This window comes from Crotalus tigris, unplaced genomic scaffold (assembly GCF_016545835.1).
Source record: "Crotalus tigris isolate CLP2741 ecotype Arizona unplaced genomic scaffold, ASM1654583v1 scf7180000024427.8105951120:4207309, whole genome shotgun sequence".
Lineage (NCBI taxonomy): Eukaryota > Metazoa > Chordata > Lepidosauria > Squamata > Viperidae > Crotalus > Crotalus tigris.
This window is the reverse complement of record NW_024100595.1, coordinates 2,358,921-2,375,396: the sequence shown is the minus strand read 5'-3', so window position 1 is coordinate 2,375,396 and position 16,476 is coordinate 2,358,921. Positions and strand designations below refer to the sequence as shown.

Genomic DNA, 16,476 nt, shown 5'->3' with positions numbered 1-16,476 from the left:
GCAATCCTTTCAGCAGTTCCAAGATTACGCACCCGTTTCCACTCTGATTCAAGTGACCTCCAAGTAACCTCAACAGCTTTCAGAAAGAGTATTAATGATCAGATGACTTCTTCATCTTGTGCCATATCCATTATCGGACGTTGGCGATCACGTTGGCGATCCTGTTTTTATCAGCAGCCGCATGAAAAAGTGCTGCCGAGTTTTGTCCAAACCAGTTCCTTAGATTTTGAAGCCACGATGTCCTTCTTCTGCCTTGATCTTGTTTGCCTTCCATCTTCCCCTGGAGGATTAAATGGAGTATGCCGTATTTTTCTGGGTGTCGCATCACATGTCCGAAATATTCTAATTTTCGTTCTTTAATTGTTTTGATGATTTCCCTTGGCTTTCCCAGGCAGCTTATCACCTCCTCATTTCTGATCTTGTCAACCCAGCTTATACGTGACAGCTGCCTGTAAATCCACATTTCAAATGCTTCTAGTCTCTTCAGGTGGCCTTCTGGCAGAGACCAACTCTCTACTCCATAGAGCAGGATAGAAAAAATATAACATCTGACAAGCCTGATTTTCAGTCTTAGGCTTATGTCAGATGACTACAAAAAAATATCTTTACACACACACACACACACACACACACACACACCTTGTTGGAACTAATCTTTCCATTCTCCACCACCACCAGCCAGCCAGAACTGAAGAAGCTTCTTGGATGAAAAGCAAAACTACTTCTTCTTCAAGGGAAAAAAAGGTTGTCCAGTTGCCTTTTGAAAAAGCGCCCTTGAGACAGCCATGATCTGGATGACAGAGAATCTCCATAGACATTTCCTATGAGCTATTTTTGGTACCCTCATAAACAAGATCAGAAAAAGAATAACTGAAAAAAAACCACTATTTTTTCCTTCCAAGCAGAAAAGTTTATTAGAAATATAGATTAATATAAAAATGCAAACAACTCCCTCACCCCCACCCCACCATGCCTAACAGAACACAACCCCAGTAAGTCCATTCAAACTTGGAATACTGAAGAAGGATTCACAGCCATTTATGTTTAACAATCCTTTCTTAGCTTTTTGACACACCTTCCCTTCCATTTTTTTCCCTACCCCCATTACAAGCCTGGTTTTGCTCTTTCTCTCCTGTCATTCTTTTGCAATCAATGGGTTTTCTGATTTTAATCAAAATGGCAACCACAGAACAGGGGTAACTTGATCTCCATGTTGTTGGATACATCCCTTGCTGTGCTAAATCTTGATCAGATGATCCATATCCTCTTTCTAACACAGGCACTGAAAGTCTGAGTGTGCGTTGGAAGCAGAATGCGAAGAATGGACACCACCAATTTTGGGGGCCATCAACATTTCATTCTTCAGACTGATGAGCCAAAGAAAAAGGGGAGTGCCAAAATAAAACATCAGGCAAGGAGGCAGTTAGCTGAGGGAGGGTGCTGGGTGACATCCAGCCCCATGTTCATAAGAACACTATCTGTGGTTTGGAGGGCAACATAGGATCTCTGGATGACGAAACACCTGTCACTAGAGAACAATAGGTAGGGACGATATGGAGAATAAAGAAAACCAGGGAAAAAGACTGGAGTGCTTGGGGTGACTTTGGTGCTTGGGGGAAAAAAAAATTAGACAATTTATGAGTAGTTTGAGGAATAGGTGCTTTGGGAAAGGTGGAAGGTTGGAAAGAAAGGACTCCTATAGATACTTTTCTGTAGACTCGGCTCAACACACTTCCTCCTCAAACAGGGCATCCAGTTCAGCCAGTTTTTGCTGTAGCATCTCCTCCAGTTCAGCGGACTGGGGCTGGGCCCGTCTTCCCTTTGCCCTCCGTCCCTTCTGGAGGCGGGGTTTGCGTTGCTTACGGGGAAGGCCCACCTCCCTGAACTCCACTGCCCTCTTCAGCTTGCGTTGGCTGGTGAAGACAAGGGCTCCATTGCGTTCCAGTGGTACCTCAAATATGGTCTCAAATGATCTGTAAGGAGAAAGAGGAGGAGATGGGACACCAAATTTAAAAAGGGGAAACCGTCTCTGAGGTTCCTAATAGCGAGACCAGCTTAGGCTGGTAGCTCTCACACAGGAACTGTAAAACTGCTCCCGATATTTAGCAGCAGGGGGCGGGGTTTGAGAGCGATGCCAATGTTCATGCAATCGTTCAGTGCAGAGCACATTCTTGGATGTAAGGCATGGAACTGCGATGTCATCTGACAATTCTGGCAATCTTCTCAGTGGGTGCACAAAAGATCAAGAGCGAAAGAAAAGGGAAGGGGCATAAAATGTGAAGACAAGGAAAAACTTAACACACCTCTATTGCAAAGTAGCTACCTACGATTCCCTTTTGAATGTAGAGCCTTTCGTATTCACTGCTTGCTTGTTAAAAGAACTGCTTGACCCACCCCAAGAATGAGAAGATTCTAAAAGGGACAACATTTACTATGGTGCAGTGGTTCTCAACCTTTCCTTCACCATGGACCCCTTTTCAATACCTTTTGTGGCCATGGACTAGCAAGACTTAACAAGATTTAAATCATAACATTTCTTTATGCCTTCGCAGACCCCCTACGACAGTGGTGGCGAACCTATGGCACGGGTGCCAGAGGTGGCACTCAGAGCCCTCTCTGTGGGCACACACACTGTCTCCCCAGCCCTGCCTCCTCCCACAGCCCCCTCCTCACCAGCAGCCCCCCTTTAGGAGAGTTGCCCCTGGGCGCGGCCCACACAAAGCAGCGGAGCCAAGGACATGGTAGCTGGGCAGCGGGGACAAGACACCACCCTTGCGCCCCGTTGCGTGCAGATAATGCTGCGGGGCAGGGGCAGAGGGCATGGCCGCCATGGCACTACTGGGCTGCCTGGGTGATCTGTGGAGGGCCGTGGAGGTGGTGGGTGGCACAATGGGCAGGGCGGAGCGGGGACGGGGGTGGGGAGCAGTTTTTGGGCACTCGGTCTCTAAAGGGTTCGCCATCACTGCCCTATGACAACATCCCAGCCCTCCAGGGGTCTGCGGACCACAGATTGAGAACCACTGCTATAGAGAATAGCCCAGAAATTCTGCATGGCAGCAGTAAATGGGAAGCATGAGATAAGCCTAGACTGGAATAGTTATTCAGTGTGGAATTCCATAAGTCCTCCATGGTCTATCAGGTAGCTGAGTATGGTTCACTGGTGCATTAGAGTCCAATGCAATTAACCTAACTTGCATGTTGCTTCCACAACAGGGAGAAAATGCTAACACAGTGTTTCTCAACCTCAGCAATTTTTTTGTTTGTAAAAGTTTCATTAATTTTTAAAAATTACAGTCTTTAGTGCTTAGTAAACAACATGTTGTCTGGGTTCAAATATAAATCTGTTCAGTACTACACAATCCAGTATTTTCCCCCTGATCCTCCTTGCTTCTCCATATTTTTTCCATTTTCCCTTCATTACACCATTACAATTTTTGGTAGTGTTAATGTATACAGAGTTAGATATAAGCATCTTCATCATGTTTTACTAATATCATGCAAATAATAATATCAATTCATTAATCAATATCCTGTTTTTCGTGCTCTAGTTAAATTTCCCATCAGTACTTGAAATATCTTTATCAGTTATGATTTTCTCAATATTAATTACATTTATGTAGCTGGAAGTTTTATTCAAATCAATCCTCCTATCTTCATATTTCCCACATGAAAAAAGAGAGAGAAAAATGCTATCTTAATTCTAAATCATATCTTTCATTATAACAGTCTAATTATATCTAAAAGTCTTTCGTTCTTTTAATCTTATTTAAAGAAGTATTTAAACATATAATGTCCCCTCTAAAAAGTCAAATCCTCTGTTTTTTAAATATAACTCTCGCTTTCGTTCTTTACCAAATCACTTTCCAAGCCAGGGCAATTGGATTGCCCAGGAATTTTCTTTCTATTTTTGTAAAAATTGCTTGGCACAAGGGAAACAATTTAGGTAGGGTATTTGGGGGGGAGGGAATTCCACCCATTTATATTCCTTAAACAACTCCCAGTTCCTTTCTCCCTCGATTTCTCTCCGTGATCAACAAGGCACCCCTCCTCTTCATCGCCTCTTTGGGGCGATTTTAGACCCTTTATAGAGCCCCCAGCAGGGCGAAATTGGGCGCAGAAGGCAGAGCCCTGCCTTCCTGCATCCTGTTCTGCCGTGACGCAAACCGGAAGTCTCAACTTCAGCCACTTTAAATGTGTGGCTTTCAACTCCCAGAATTTCCCCAGCCGGCATTCTGGAATGAAAGAAGTGTGGGCTTCACTCATGCTGGCCTGGGGGATTTCTGGGAGTTAAAAGTCCACACATCTTAAAATTGCTGAGGTGGAGAAACTCCGTGCTAAAGCAACACGTAGCTGATACTTCACTTGTGTTCTTTCAACACTGCTCCTCTAAAGCAATTGTCTTCTACCATGAAACAATCCAGTACTTTTATACGTGTTAGCTTTCTTCCACGGAGTGCCCTTCAAATCATTTGTCTCGACCTTCCCAGCCAATATAACCAGAGCATCTTTGGTTAGAAACTGCCAAAGCATTTCTTTTTCAAGCATGTTGACTCTACTTGGCTACTGTGAGTCCTAGATTGAACGCAGATGTTGTATTGTGGTTTGCTTAACTAGGGTTTGCAGAACTCATAATTTTTTTCACAAAGCTGTTGAGCCATAAACCAGAGTGTATAAATGGTCATGTTCCACCACCTTGTGACTCCACCACGTATCAGCCTGGCCAACCTGGACCAGGGGCCATACAAGCCATTAGCCAGCCTTCTCACCTCTTCTCCGTGGGTGTGTGATAGTTCTTGTTCGTGTAAATCTCCTCCAGACTGAACTCCTTCTTGTTCAGCCTGAGGAAGGAGAGAAAGAGAACATATTACCTTGGGATAACTTGGCCAGTGGGGAAAAATATCTGTCAGATAGGAGAATTGTTCTGCGGAAAACATTTTCTCACAGTGTACAAAGTTACAGTCTGCTCAATTTTCAGACAAGTTTCTTAGTCTGCCATTCCACTAGATCTTGACAGGACTGCCCACTGGGCCATGTTGTCCAGAGCATCTTTGAAAAATATCTCCGACGCGAGGTTCCAGGACTCCCTCCTCTTTACGTCCTGTTCTTCAGAGTTCCAAAAAAAGGTGGACTCTGATCCACCACCAGAAGGTGCAAGTCCTAGATCTGTTTCGATGCAATCGAAAAGCAAACGACCCAGCAGCAGAACAGAAAGGCCCGGCCCCGTTCTGCTTACACACTGCCTCCCTCCCCTTTGGGCTCAGGAGGAATCTGGATCCTAGGTTCGCAGACCGCCATTGGGTTCTTTTGAAGCTCACCCCCGTCTTTCTGCAGAAGCACTTTCATTTGGGGCCCGTTTTCCCAATTTGTTTAGGGCACGCTCTCACCTGACTGGACGGGGAAGGCCCATGGGGGTGAGATTGACTTGGTGCTTGGCTGGCGTCTTGCGGATCCTTATGCAGGACACTTTCCCTACCGTGTTCTTTTGGGATCCCTGTGGGTTTTAGGGATAAGAATGGGCATGACGGGACAGCCAATCCCTAGAGAGACAGAGGCGCGTCTTAATCCACCCCCACCCCTCACTGCACAGCACTTCCTCTGCTAGGCCCTACATCGAACCGTGGCTGACCTTCATCTCATCTTCTGACCGCTGTGATGCAACCATGCCTGGGCTAACCACGGGCACCCTTTGCTCGCCATCTGGGGAGAGGGAGGCATTCCTGAAAAGACCAAAGAAACACATCATGTACAGGTCAAAGACAGTCCAGATGTTCTCCCTCCCGAATCTGCTCATTCGGTTCAGAGAAGGGCAGGAGAAGGGCAGGAAAAGAATTTAAATGAGTCTTTTTCCTCCTCCTCCTCCTCCTCCCCCTCCCCCTCCTAAGTTTCCAGAGGTGTTACAATTACAAAAATCCTCATCCTCCGCATGTACAACCAAGAGCTGTGTAATTCTTATAAGGAAAAGAAAGAAAGCTGGCTGAACAGGAGGACCCATTAAATATGCAGCACTTCATGGGAGTTGTAAGAGAGGCGGAGCAAAGACGAAAGCAAAAAAAGTAATGACTCTCCTATGCAGATTCCAGAACTAGTCAAGAATCGGAAATGCAACCATGCCTTAGTCCAGGGGTAGGCAACCTTGGCTCTTTTATGACTCGTGGACTTCAACTCCCAGAATTCCTGAGTAATCCATGCTGAGGGGAAAGGGAGAGGAATTCTGGGAGTTGAAGTCCAGGAGTGAGTCCTGCCAGGCTGAAATTAGAGGCCAAGAAGAGTGCCAATTATGGGAAAGAGAATGACTACTTGATATTGCATGTTTTAACTGCTGCAAGGATAGTATTTGCCCAATTTTGGAAAAATGAGAATCTACCATCTGACCAGATTATTATCACCAAAATTTTAGAATGTGCAGAAATGGATAAACTAACATTAGAAATGAAAGAAAAAGATGATTCAATTTATTTTAGAACTTGGGAAAAATTTTATCAATGGTTAGAGACATGTTAGAACTTGAAGGATTTAATATTTTAGAATAGATGACTGATCTATTTTTGATGATACAATTACTTTTCCTGATTTACTGATTTTCATTTGTTACTTTTGATTGTTAGGATTTATATTTTTTTGAGATTTTATTAGTAGTGTTTACTTAATAGATCAACGTATTTGTTTACTAATTGTTTTTAATATGTTACAGTTTAAACTTTGTTAAAAATGTTGAATATGATATTTACTCATTATTATGATCCGGACGGTTGCTTGTTTGTTGAAATATGTGATTGTACCTATCCTTATTTTACCTTAATTCCTTATTTCCTTCCCCTCCCCCTTTCCTTTTACCCCTCCCTTTACCATACCTGTATTGTTCCTATTTTTCCTCAGCTATATAAATTTAATAACATTTTGTAAAAAAAAAAAAAGAGTGCCAATTTTGCGAAGATGATAATTTTAGGAAATGTCCATCCTGTTTTTGCTAGAGAGCCTCCACTTAGCAAGGAAGCAACTATTCCAACATCTCTCCCATCCCATTCTTCCTCTAACGCCGGGGAAGGCAACCTTGGTTCTTTTATGACTCGTGGACTTCAACTCCCAGAATTCCTGAGCCAGCAGGGGTCTGCTTGGAAACCTCTCCCTGTCCCCTCAGCATGGCTGGCTCAGGAATTCTGGGAGTTGAAGTCCACGAGTCATAAAAGAACCAAGGTTGCCTTCCCCTGCCTTAGTCTTAGGGAGAAATGGACCTCAGGGGATCCCGGCCTGGTGTAACCTCCATCTTAAAGAACAGTTTCTAATCATCTTGCTCAAAATCTTAAAAACAGCAGACAATGGCCTCCAACATATTCTTGGACTGCAGGTAGTCCTCGACTTACAATCACAACTGAGTCCAGAATTTCTGTTGCTAAGTGAGACAGTTGATCAATGAGTTTTGCACCCATTTTATGACCTTTCTTGCACATCTAAGTGAATCGTTGCGGCCGATTAGTAACCCGGCTTCTAAGTGAATCTGTCTTCCGCGTTGACTTTGCTTGTCGGAATGTCGCCAGAGGGGATCACGTGACCCCAGGACACTGCAACCATCATAAATATGAACCAGTTGCCAAGCGTCTGAATTTTGATCATGTAACCACGGGGATAATGAAATAGTGTGAAAAATGGTCATAAGTCACTTTTTTTTCAATGCTGTTGTAACTTCACTCATTAAATGAATTGTTGTTAAGTCAAAGATTACTTGTACACCCCTTTATTCCAGCTCATGCTGGCTGGGAACGGAGTCCAAGAATATGTCACCCCAAATCTCTCAACATAAAAAAAGATGCTGCAAAACGGGTGCCCAACCCCCGGGCCCACCACCAGACCTTGGCCCGTTTGGGACCGAGCCATGGAAGCGGCATGCGAGCAGCTCCATTTGTGCAAGCAGCATGGGTGTGTGCTCATCCCTCACGCAAATGGAGCCCCGTGTGCTCACCTGCTGCTCGCATGTTAACCCTTCCCTCTCCCTCCCCCACCCTGCCGGTCCGCAAAGGTTGGGGATCACTGCTATCAAACATCCAGCCTTTCCACGGGGAGGGATCAAGGATCCTGTTCCTTTCTTGCCCTTTCTTTCCACCAGCAGCCAGGAGGTGAAGCGTATGCCTCTGCCTTCAGGATTACTCTCGCCTTCTTGGGGTGCAGCTTAGGTTCTTTGAGGAGCAACATGCATCTTTGGGGAACAGGGGTGGAAAAGCTTTTACCTGGAATGCGCCGGATCAGGTTCATGACAGCAGGATGGTGCGAGAGAAGAGCAGGAGGACGGATCACAGTGGGCAGCGTGAACCAAGGGTCTTAGCAAGAGGCGGGCAGGGGGGGTGCTGAAGGGGTACACTTCCTTACGCAGGCAGGGCAGCGTGGGGCGGTCCAGTTCTCGGGATACTTCCAGACTGCAAACCGTGTGTCGGCGTTGCCGCAGCTGTGGCAAGGGAGAAAGCACCGAACAGACATTTTGCCAAGAGCAGGCTCTAGGAAAATCAGGGCAGGAGTTGCTACGTCCAAGGCGGGACTGCGGAACCGGCTCTCCTTGGCTCAAGCGCCACTGGTGGATGGAGGGTCTCCCGCTCACCACCAGGTGGTTCGCTTCTTCCTGCTGTTCTTCGCAGCAAGAGCTCCTCTTGCGGGGACGTGGTTCAGAAATGGCGATTTTCACCTCGATCTTGACTCCTGGGCGGGAGGTGGCTGGCGGAGTTGCGGCCGCCTCGTCCGCATTTGCTGGAGGACGCAAGGACGGGGACGGAGATCCCTCAGTAGGCGGCAGGGATGGTTTGGACGGGCTGAGGAAGATGTCAGCAAAGGCTTCAAGTTTTGAACGCATGCTTTGGAAGACTGGGGCCAGGCTCCAAGGCCTGAAGCGGGGGACCAAAGATGGACGCAAGAGAGTCAAAACCGAGGTAAGGCTGGATGCTTCAGAGGACGGACCTGATGGAAGGGGAAAGAAAAAGCTGTTACACAGGAAGCGGGTCAGAGAGGAAAAGCAGAAGTATCCCGAGGGCCATTTACACGAGATGTTCAAACACTGTTCCTCTTTTCTTGCTCTCGCTCTCTCTCATGCACAGCAATATTGCTAAATAGTTACAAGGGCACAGTAGCTCGCCTTCATTTTCATCCTCAACATTTGTGTCTGTAATGCTAGTATCTCAAGACTAATAAATAAAGGGAAGAGGAGGCATTCTCATCACCGATCAAGATAGAAAAGAATTCCTTTCCCCTTACATTAGTATTTCTTAACCGTGGCGGGTTGAGGAATTCTGGGAATTGGAGTCCACACATTTTAAGTCGCCACGGTTAAGAAATATTGCCAAATACTTTGGTGTGCTGGCCATGCGACCCTTGGCCACAGGAAGGGCGATCGTTTTTGCTATCGGTATATTTTGCACATTGCCCGGTGACTTTATTTAGTTCAGAGCTCCAACCTGTGCGATGCTCCTGGTCATGTAGATCTGAAGGCACTGACTTTTCTAAGCTTGATGATTGATGAGGCAATTCTCGCTGATCACTCCTGAGCAAGAGCAGAAACAGTGTGAAACGACGGATAATCGTTTTAGCTCTTCAGTCTAATGATGTTCTGGAACAGCCTTCTCCAACCAGGCAGCAGTTAGAAATTTACCCAGCTAGTGGCATTAAAGGATAAAAAGGGTTAAGTCCTCCCCAGTCCAAAGGCTCCAAATAAAATAGACTTCCATTCTGGCAACTGGCCTACCAGCAGGGCGTTTGGCAATCACGGTACCTGGAAGGCTAACACACCTGGAGAGCAGCCCGTTAAGGAAGGCAACTCTCAAGATCTGTTTGGCCGCACAGCCACAATCCTGGTGAAGGGAGAAGGACGGTTAGTCAGTCCTCTACCCTAAAGTGGAAATGCTCACCTGCAGGGAGGTGGAAAGTTCCTCAGCAGCTCCTTGCCAATGCCGGCATCCTGCCGGCGAGAAAAGAGGTCTGAACCAAAAAGTGGCCCCCTTCCCCTGACCCCACATGTGAAAGGTTTGCCCATGTGTCGCTTTCCCCAGGGGGATTTCCCGCAGTAAACTCACCTGGGCTTGGTTCAACGGAGAGTCCTCCAAAGCAGGGATTGGCCGATGAGCCTCCTCTCCTGGGACGGCCCGTGTTCCCTCTCTCCCATTCATTATAGGGACTCCGTTCTGCAGGCGCTGCCTCTTGGCCTGCAGGCGCTCTGAATCACGGCAGCGAGGGGGGAAGAGTCTTTGGTCCCTCAACTGCCAGCATGCCTGAGCCAACTGCTCCTGAGGTCCTTGGCAGGGCTGAGAACCTACCTTAGGGAGGAGCGATCTGGGGGAGCAAGACAAGACAGGTAGCTGCTGATATCCACAAGCCGCACTATCAGCCTTGGTCTCCTGTGTCCTTGCTCACCTGCACACAGTGCTATCCTGTCCGTTTCTTGACCAGGAAACTTTGGTCTCATTCTCAAAGGTCAGCTGGAGGGGTTTTGCGGAAGGAAACGAGGCAGGCCTTTCTAGAAGGGAGCATCTTTGTGGAATCTCCTGAACGGAGGGAGAGACAATCCAACTTTCAAACACCTCTGAACATCAGTTTAGAAGCCTCTTTTCCTCATCCCACAAGCCAGTCGTGCATTTTTTGCTTTAAAATAGAAATTCTTCCTTGGGTAGAAAAGATAAACTAGTCTCTTGCCTGCTGTGCCTGACAGAACCACAGATCATGTGATTAACTCCCCTGATTCAGTTACACAAAACGTGGCACTTGAACAATTTCCTGCCCTCTGAGACCCTCTAGGCTGGGAGGGACATTTAGGCCATGAAATCTACCCATCTGTTCTGTGCAAGTGTCCCAATTTCAGAACACAAGATTTGTGAAGAGTTTTGGAGAGACAAGATTGTAAGAAGTTTCCTTTTTCCTGTCTCATTCTGCCCTACCATCATAGGTCAGTACTAAAGACATTAATAACTCAATCCCAAAATGATGTCATATTATATTATTGTCATCCCACAAATGGTTAGAAACAGGAAAAGTAACTTGCAGATTCGAAAAGAATTCTAAACATAAAACAACTTGGATAAATCAAAAGGTCTCTGCTTAATAACAACAACAACAAAAGTCATGCATCAAGCCTGAAACAATCCCAGATAGCTTTCTGGGTCATCTGGTATGGAAGAGACACCTGTAAAATGACATTTTTAAAGTTGTTGTTTTTATTCTTTATTTATTAAGTAAATTTACATAGCTGCCCGACTCACACCTAGATGATTCCAGGTGGCTGTATCATGTTTTGATTCGTGCATTTCATTTATATTCAATAAGCACCAGCTTTTTACTTCAGAACAGCCAGTCCCAACTAGCAATGAGGGAACTGCCATCTTCCTATCCAAAGCCCGGGAGATACATGATCCGTTCAGCTTGGTAGCCTATCCCAGAAATCCCTTTAACATTCACCCCAGGTTTTACAGCATCCTTACGGGCACTCGGGTTGTGGAAAAGTCTTCCAGATCAACAGCCAACACCTTTCGCTGTTTCTTCTCCATGGGAGATGCCACATGCCACAGGATCTCTCCCATCCCATCGCAGTCACCCCTGCCCTCTTCCGCCATTAGTGGGGAGCCCTGCTGGAGCCGCTGCCTTTTCTTGGGTGACCACCTTTCATCCTCACACAAGGGGGGTGAAGTTCTGCCTCTGTCCAGGGGCTCCAGAAGATGTACAGGAGTTCTCTCCTCCTCAGCTGCAGGCCTGCAAAAAGATACAGAGAGAAAGTCTCAAAACAACAGCCTGATTCCTCCTCCTCCTCCTCCCATTCTTCCCACTTTGAATTCCTGCACAAAAGACGTGACAATCTCTCACCTGAATATGACTTTTCGCCGCCTGGCTATCCTCTCAAAAGTGGATAATGGCAAAGGATCTCCAACAGAGGTTCCTTCAAGAAGGGTGCATTCCATGGCTGGATTCAGATCCAACACCTTTTTGGGGTCAGGAATTGGGAAGCTCCTCCATTTTTCCACCAAAACCTCATTTCTCACCTCTCTGGGGAGTGAGTTGGGACAGAAAGCAAATGAATAAATGTTTACTTATTTCATTAAATAACAGATGCATATATACATAAGGCTTTGCGTTTTGAAATAATTGGCAATGAGAAAAACTATACTTCATTTAAAAATATCCCCAAATCAAGGTAAGAACAATGGCAGAGTTAATGGCTGGGAAATGCAAGATTTTTTTTAAAAAGATGGATTTTGTATGGCTAAAAGATAGCTAATTTGAAGCTTGGTATGCCCCAAAGGAATTCTACTGATTTTGTTGTAGTGAACTACCTTAGGTATTTCTCAAGGAAATATAAAACAATCAGAGAAGCCTAAAAAGAAAGGAAAACACTGATAAAAAGTGATCACCTTAAATAAGGTTAGTAGCGTCAAAATGCTGAGGAATTTGAAATAGCCCAAAAATACACTACTAACTAAAGACATGTTCATAAGGCACCCAAACCAACCTAACAAAGCTTCTTTCAAAAAGGATATTCAGTGAAAGTAATTAAAACTGTTTTTCAATCTTGGCAGCTTTAAGATTTGTGGACTTCAATTCTCAGAATTCTGCAAGTTGAAGTCCACACATCTCAAAACTGCCAAATTTGCCAGTGTTGAGAAACAATTAATTGAACTGTTATGCATCCATAGTTAATAGGTCTGTTATTCCCCCACCTTCTTCAGTTTGAAATTTTAATCATGTTTATTTTTTTAAAAAAATCATTATTAATCATTCCATCTTGGAATCAAAATGCATTTGTTTAAAAGATATTCCACCGTCCATCAGTTTCTATTCTCATAAACTATTAACCGACCTGAGTATCCTAAAAACGAGAGAAGGAATTCATTTTTATTAACAAAATAAAAATGAGAAAGCCTACTTCTACACACAAAGCTACACTTCAATGGAAGTGACTTACTTCCTGTTTTTTGACAGCAGATCAAGTGTGTGGTGGGGCGTGCTTTCCTAAGAACGATGGCAAACCCTGCTCTCATCTTTGAAAGATCTGCTATTTTAAATAGTTATTCTTCTAAACCAATGTTCTCTACCTTGGTAACTTTTAGATGTGTGGTCTCCAATTCTCAGAATTCCTCAGTCAGTATGACTGGCTAAGGAATTCTAGGAATTGGAACCCACACATCTTAGGAGTTGCCATGGTTGAGAAAAAATGTTCTACATGGTGCTGCACAATATACAGAGGTAAGTGAGGAAGTGTGATTATGCCTCAGAGAAGCCAATTATGAATCATTAGCAATCATCTAAATATGGGGCATTATAGTATGCTACTAAGACCCATTTTTCCTCCCACAGCAGTTTTCCAGAATAAGGCAAAGTTAAATTCAGATAGTGCTGGGAAGCTTTCCCAGCATGTCAGAATATTCCTCTATACCAGTGGTTCTCAACCTGTGGGTCGGGACCCCATTTGGGGTTGAATGACCATTTCACGGGGGTTGCCAAAAAACGCAGTCCGCCACTTTTTCCCCCTTTCCTTAGCTGTGCTACTCCCTTTTATTCTATTGGCTTTTGAAAGCCAATAGAATAGACTCTCTTGAATAGAGTCTAATTCTATTGGCTTTCAAAAGCCAGTAGGAATTGTCTAGGCTGTCTCTGCCCTGCTGAGCCCGCCAAAAGTCCCATTCTGCAAACGGTGCTTCACCAGTTGAGTAGTCCTCGACTTACGACCGGTTGAGTAGTCCTCGACTTACGACTGGTTGGGGGTCGCGGCATTAAAAAGGTTGAGAACCACTGCTCTATACAGCGTGCGTGTGTATATATTTGACTCTTGATGACTGCTGGACTAGTCTCAGCAGTGTTTTTAGCAAGATTTTTGGAAGTGGTTTGGCATTGTCCACTTTCTAGGGCTGAGTGATTGGCCCAAAATTATCCAGTTGGCTTTGTGCCGAAATGGGACTAGAACTCACAATCTATCGGATTCTAGCCTGGTGGCTTCTAGTCTGTTGCCTTAGCTACTATATCAAACTTAATGCCCTATATCAGGGGTAGGCAACCCAAAACACTTAAAGAGCCACTTGGACCCGTTTCCCACCAAAAACAAAACACTGGGAGCCGCAAAACCATTTTGATATCTAAAATGAAGATAACACTGCATATATCCTTTTTTACCTTTATTATATTGTGTGTAAAATATGTGTGTGTGTGTGTGTGTATGTATGTATGTCAAAAAACACAAAATAGTACATCAGCTGAGTGCACTCTCTTTTTTTTATACCACACACACACACAGAGAGAGAGAGAGAGAGAGAGAGAGAGAGAGGGAAGCAGGGAAGCACAATTCCTCTCTCTGTCTCTGTCTCTCTCTGCAAAGGCAGAGGAGGCTGGGAGCCGCAGGGGAAGGCTCAAAGAGCCGCATGCGGCTCCGGAGCCGCAGGTTGCCGACCTGTGCCCTATATAGTGGGATACTGGCACTGTACTTACACTAAAGCAATCAAACCAGGACAGAACTCATACCCCCCCCCCACATCGCTCCACATCTTTTAACAACAGCAATACTCATGATAGGTTAACATGTACAAATCAATTTGAGTCATTACATGATAAAATCAAAATTGTCAATTCTACCACCCCCACTTAGAGCTTTCGGGTTCCTTAGAAAGAAAGATGCCGGGAAAAGCAACTTTTCGTTTGCATCAGCCTTTTCCCAACAAGCTGACAAATGACAAATTCCTATGAAGTGAAAAGCTTTCACACACTTTCCTACACTGGGGGTTTACCTTAATAAAATACTTAAGAATTTTCCCCCCCTTACATGTAGCAACACAACTATGATTTCCCCTCTCTTTTTCTTGATGTTGCTCCCCATTATTGATAGAGTTTTGCAAATATCACAAAAGTTAAATGTTTCAGTGGGGGGAGGGGGGGAGAGAAACAGCAAAGGCCAAATCATGGGACAGGATAGAAATCAAGATAACTCACATCAGTGAGTCCTGCCCGGCTGAAATGAGAGGCCAAGAAGAGTGCCAATTTTGCCAAGATGATAATTTTAGGAAATGTCCATCCTGTTTTTGCTAGAGAGCCTCCACTTAGCAAGGAAGCAACTATTCCAACATCTCTCCCATCCCATTCTTCCTCTAACGCAGGGGTAAGCAACCTTGGCTTTTATGACTGGTGGACTTCAACTCCCAGAATTCCTGAGCCAGCATGGCTGGCTCAGCAATTCTGGGAGTTGAAGTCCACGAGTCATAAGAGCCAAGGTTGCCTACCCCTGCTCTAACGGTACTTTTTTCAAATCTTAACTTTCTGCATCACTTGGCTAGGAAAACACACCCAGAATCCCTTACTGGGAGTCCCTCTTGTTGTGTTTGTGTGACTCTTGGCCCCCGTTTTACTAACCTCCTTCCTTATTAAACAAGCGGAGGGAAGCAGCAGAGGGCATAACCCCAGGCAGGGCTTGAAGCAGCTTTAACCTCGGGCGGCATACAGGCACTCTCTTAAGCGCAGTGGAAGCGATCCCACAGAAAAGATCGCGTGTTTTTCTAACTTTTAAAAACGGGAGGAGGGGGGGACGGGGGATTTCGATTCCCAGAATTTTCCAGCCCGCCCGCCTGCCTGTGCGCGAGTGTGACGTCCACCCACGTTTTCCCAAGTTTGAAAAACACCGGGCTAGGGCGCACGCAAAGCCGAAGATCGTTTTTGTAGCCTTCGGGCACCTTCCTACCCGAGATGATGTCAGAGGATACAGACAGACACATACACAAGGACCACACATACACGCGCGCGCGCACTCGCGCGCAGCCCCCCCCTTCCACTTCTTCGCCCGGCATAGAAGAAGCCGCGCAGCCGCTCCCGCGCTGACGGTCGCCAAGGAAGCGAGCCGAGGATGCCCGGCTGCCAGCGTAACGGCAGGAGCGCTCCTTCGGTTCCCACAACGATTCTTCCCCGGGGCGCCCCGGCGTCTTCCCGGCTCTCCGGTCATCCGCCAGGGAGACCCGTCCAGCGCCCCCCCCCCATGCCCCGCGGGGGAAATCTCACCTCCAGCCTCCGCAGGAAAGAGACCGCAGTCACGTCGCGAAAACAGACGACGGGGGAAAAAAACAAAAAAACCCACGACCGCCTTTCCTCCGCTTACCAGCTCTTCCTCCTCCCTCAGCCCTTTTCTCATCACGCTTACCGCCAGGCCCGGCCCGGCCGGATCCTGCTCCAGAGCCAGCCCGTCCAATAGCGGCCCGCCTTGCTTCCTGCCGCAGCCAATGGCTTCCTGTTTTTTTACTCCGATGGCGGCTCAAGAATCACCATCATTACTTAGGGCAAAAGTGGTGGGCAATTTGTAGTCAAGGCCTGTATGTGGCGCCGAAGAGCCCGGTCGGGAAGGGCGGTGCTGGGGGTTCAGGAGGCGTGTCTTTAGAAATAGAATGGGTGGTTTTTAAACCTAGTAAAGCCTTAAAGAACCCATTTCAATTTAGTTCCATTCCCATCCCCTCGGGACTGATTTCCCGTCTCCCAAAAGTTAGTGAA

At 46.0% G+C, this 16,476-nt stretch overlaps 1 protein-coding gene across 3 annotated transcripts; it reads right to left on the bottom strand.

The window, feature by feature from the left end:
• Positions 1–887: 887 nt before the first annotated feature.
• PRR14 (proline rich 14) lies at positions 888–16,326 on the bottom strand. Of its 3 annotated transcripts, none has more exons than XM_039330381.1 (12): positions 16,133–16,326; positions 11,827–12,006; positions 11,448–11,715; positions 10,387–10,517; positions 10,050–10,305; positions 9,885–9,934; positions 9,435–9,520; positions 8,223–8,940; positions 5,627–5,717; positions 5,385–5,491; positions 4,767–4,838; positions 888–1,973 (listed from the first exon to the last, which is right to left on the bottom strand). In XM_039330381.1, the coding sequence occupies exons 2-12, from the start codon at positions 11,919–11,921 to the stop codon at positions 1,724–1,726; spliced, it is 2,124 nt and encodes a 707-aa protein (XP_039186315.1). In that variant the 5' UTR covers positions 11,922–12,006; positions 16,133–16,326; the 3' UTR covers positions 888–1,723. The 3 variants fall into 3 exon arrangements, with proteins under 3 accessions (XP_039186315.1, XP_039186314.1, XP_039186313.1); XM_039330380.1 differs by having other exon boundaries at positions 16,091–16,185; XM_039330379.1 differs by lacking the exon at positions 16,133–16,326 and adding an exon at positions 15,994–16,123.
• Between the last annotated feature and the right edge of the window lie 150 nt (positions 16,327–16,476).

Excerpts from the sequence above, each read along its gene's own strand:
- PRR14 (XM_039330381.1), bottom strand. The coding sequence starts at position 11,921 with ATGGAATGCACCCTTCTTGAAGGAACCTCTGTTGGAGATCCTTTGCCA. Across the intron at positions 10,518-11,447 it reads TTTCCACAACCCGAGTGCCC|GAGATTCCACAAAGATGCTC; the intron begins GTAAGGATGCTG and ends CCCTCCGTTCAG. Across the intron at positions 5,492-5,626 it reads GGTCAGAAGATGAGATGAAG|GGATCCCAAAAGAACACGGT; the intron begins GTCAGCCACGGT and ends TAAAACCCACAG.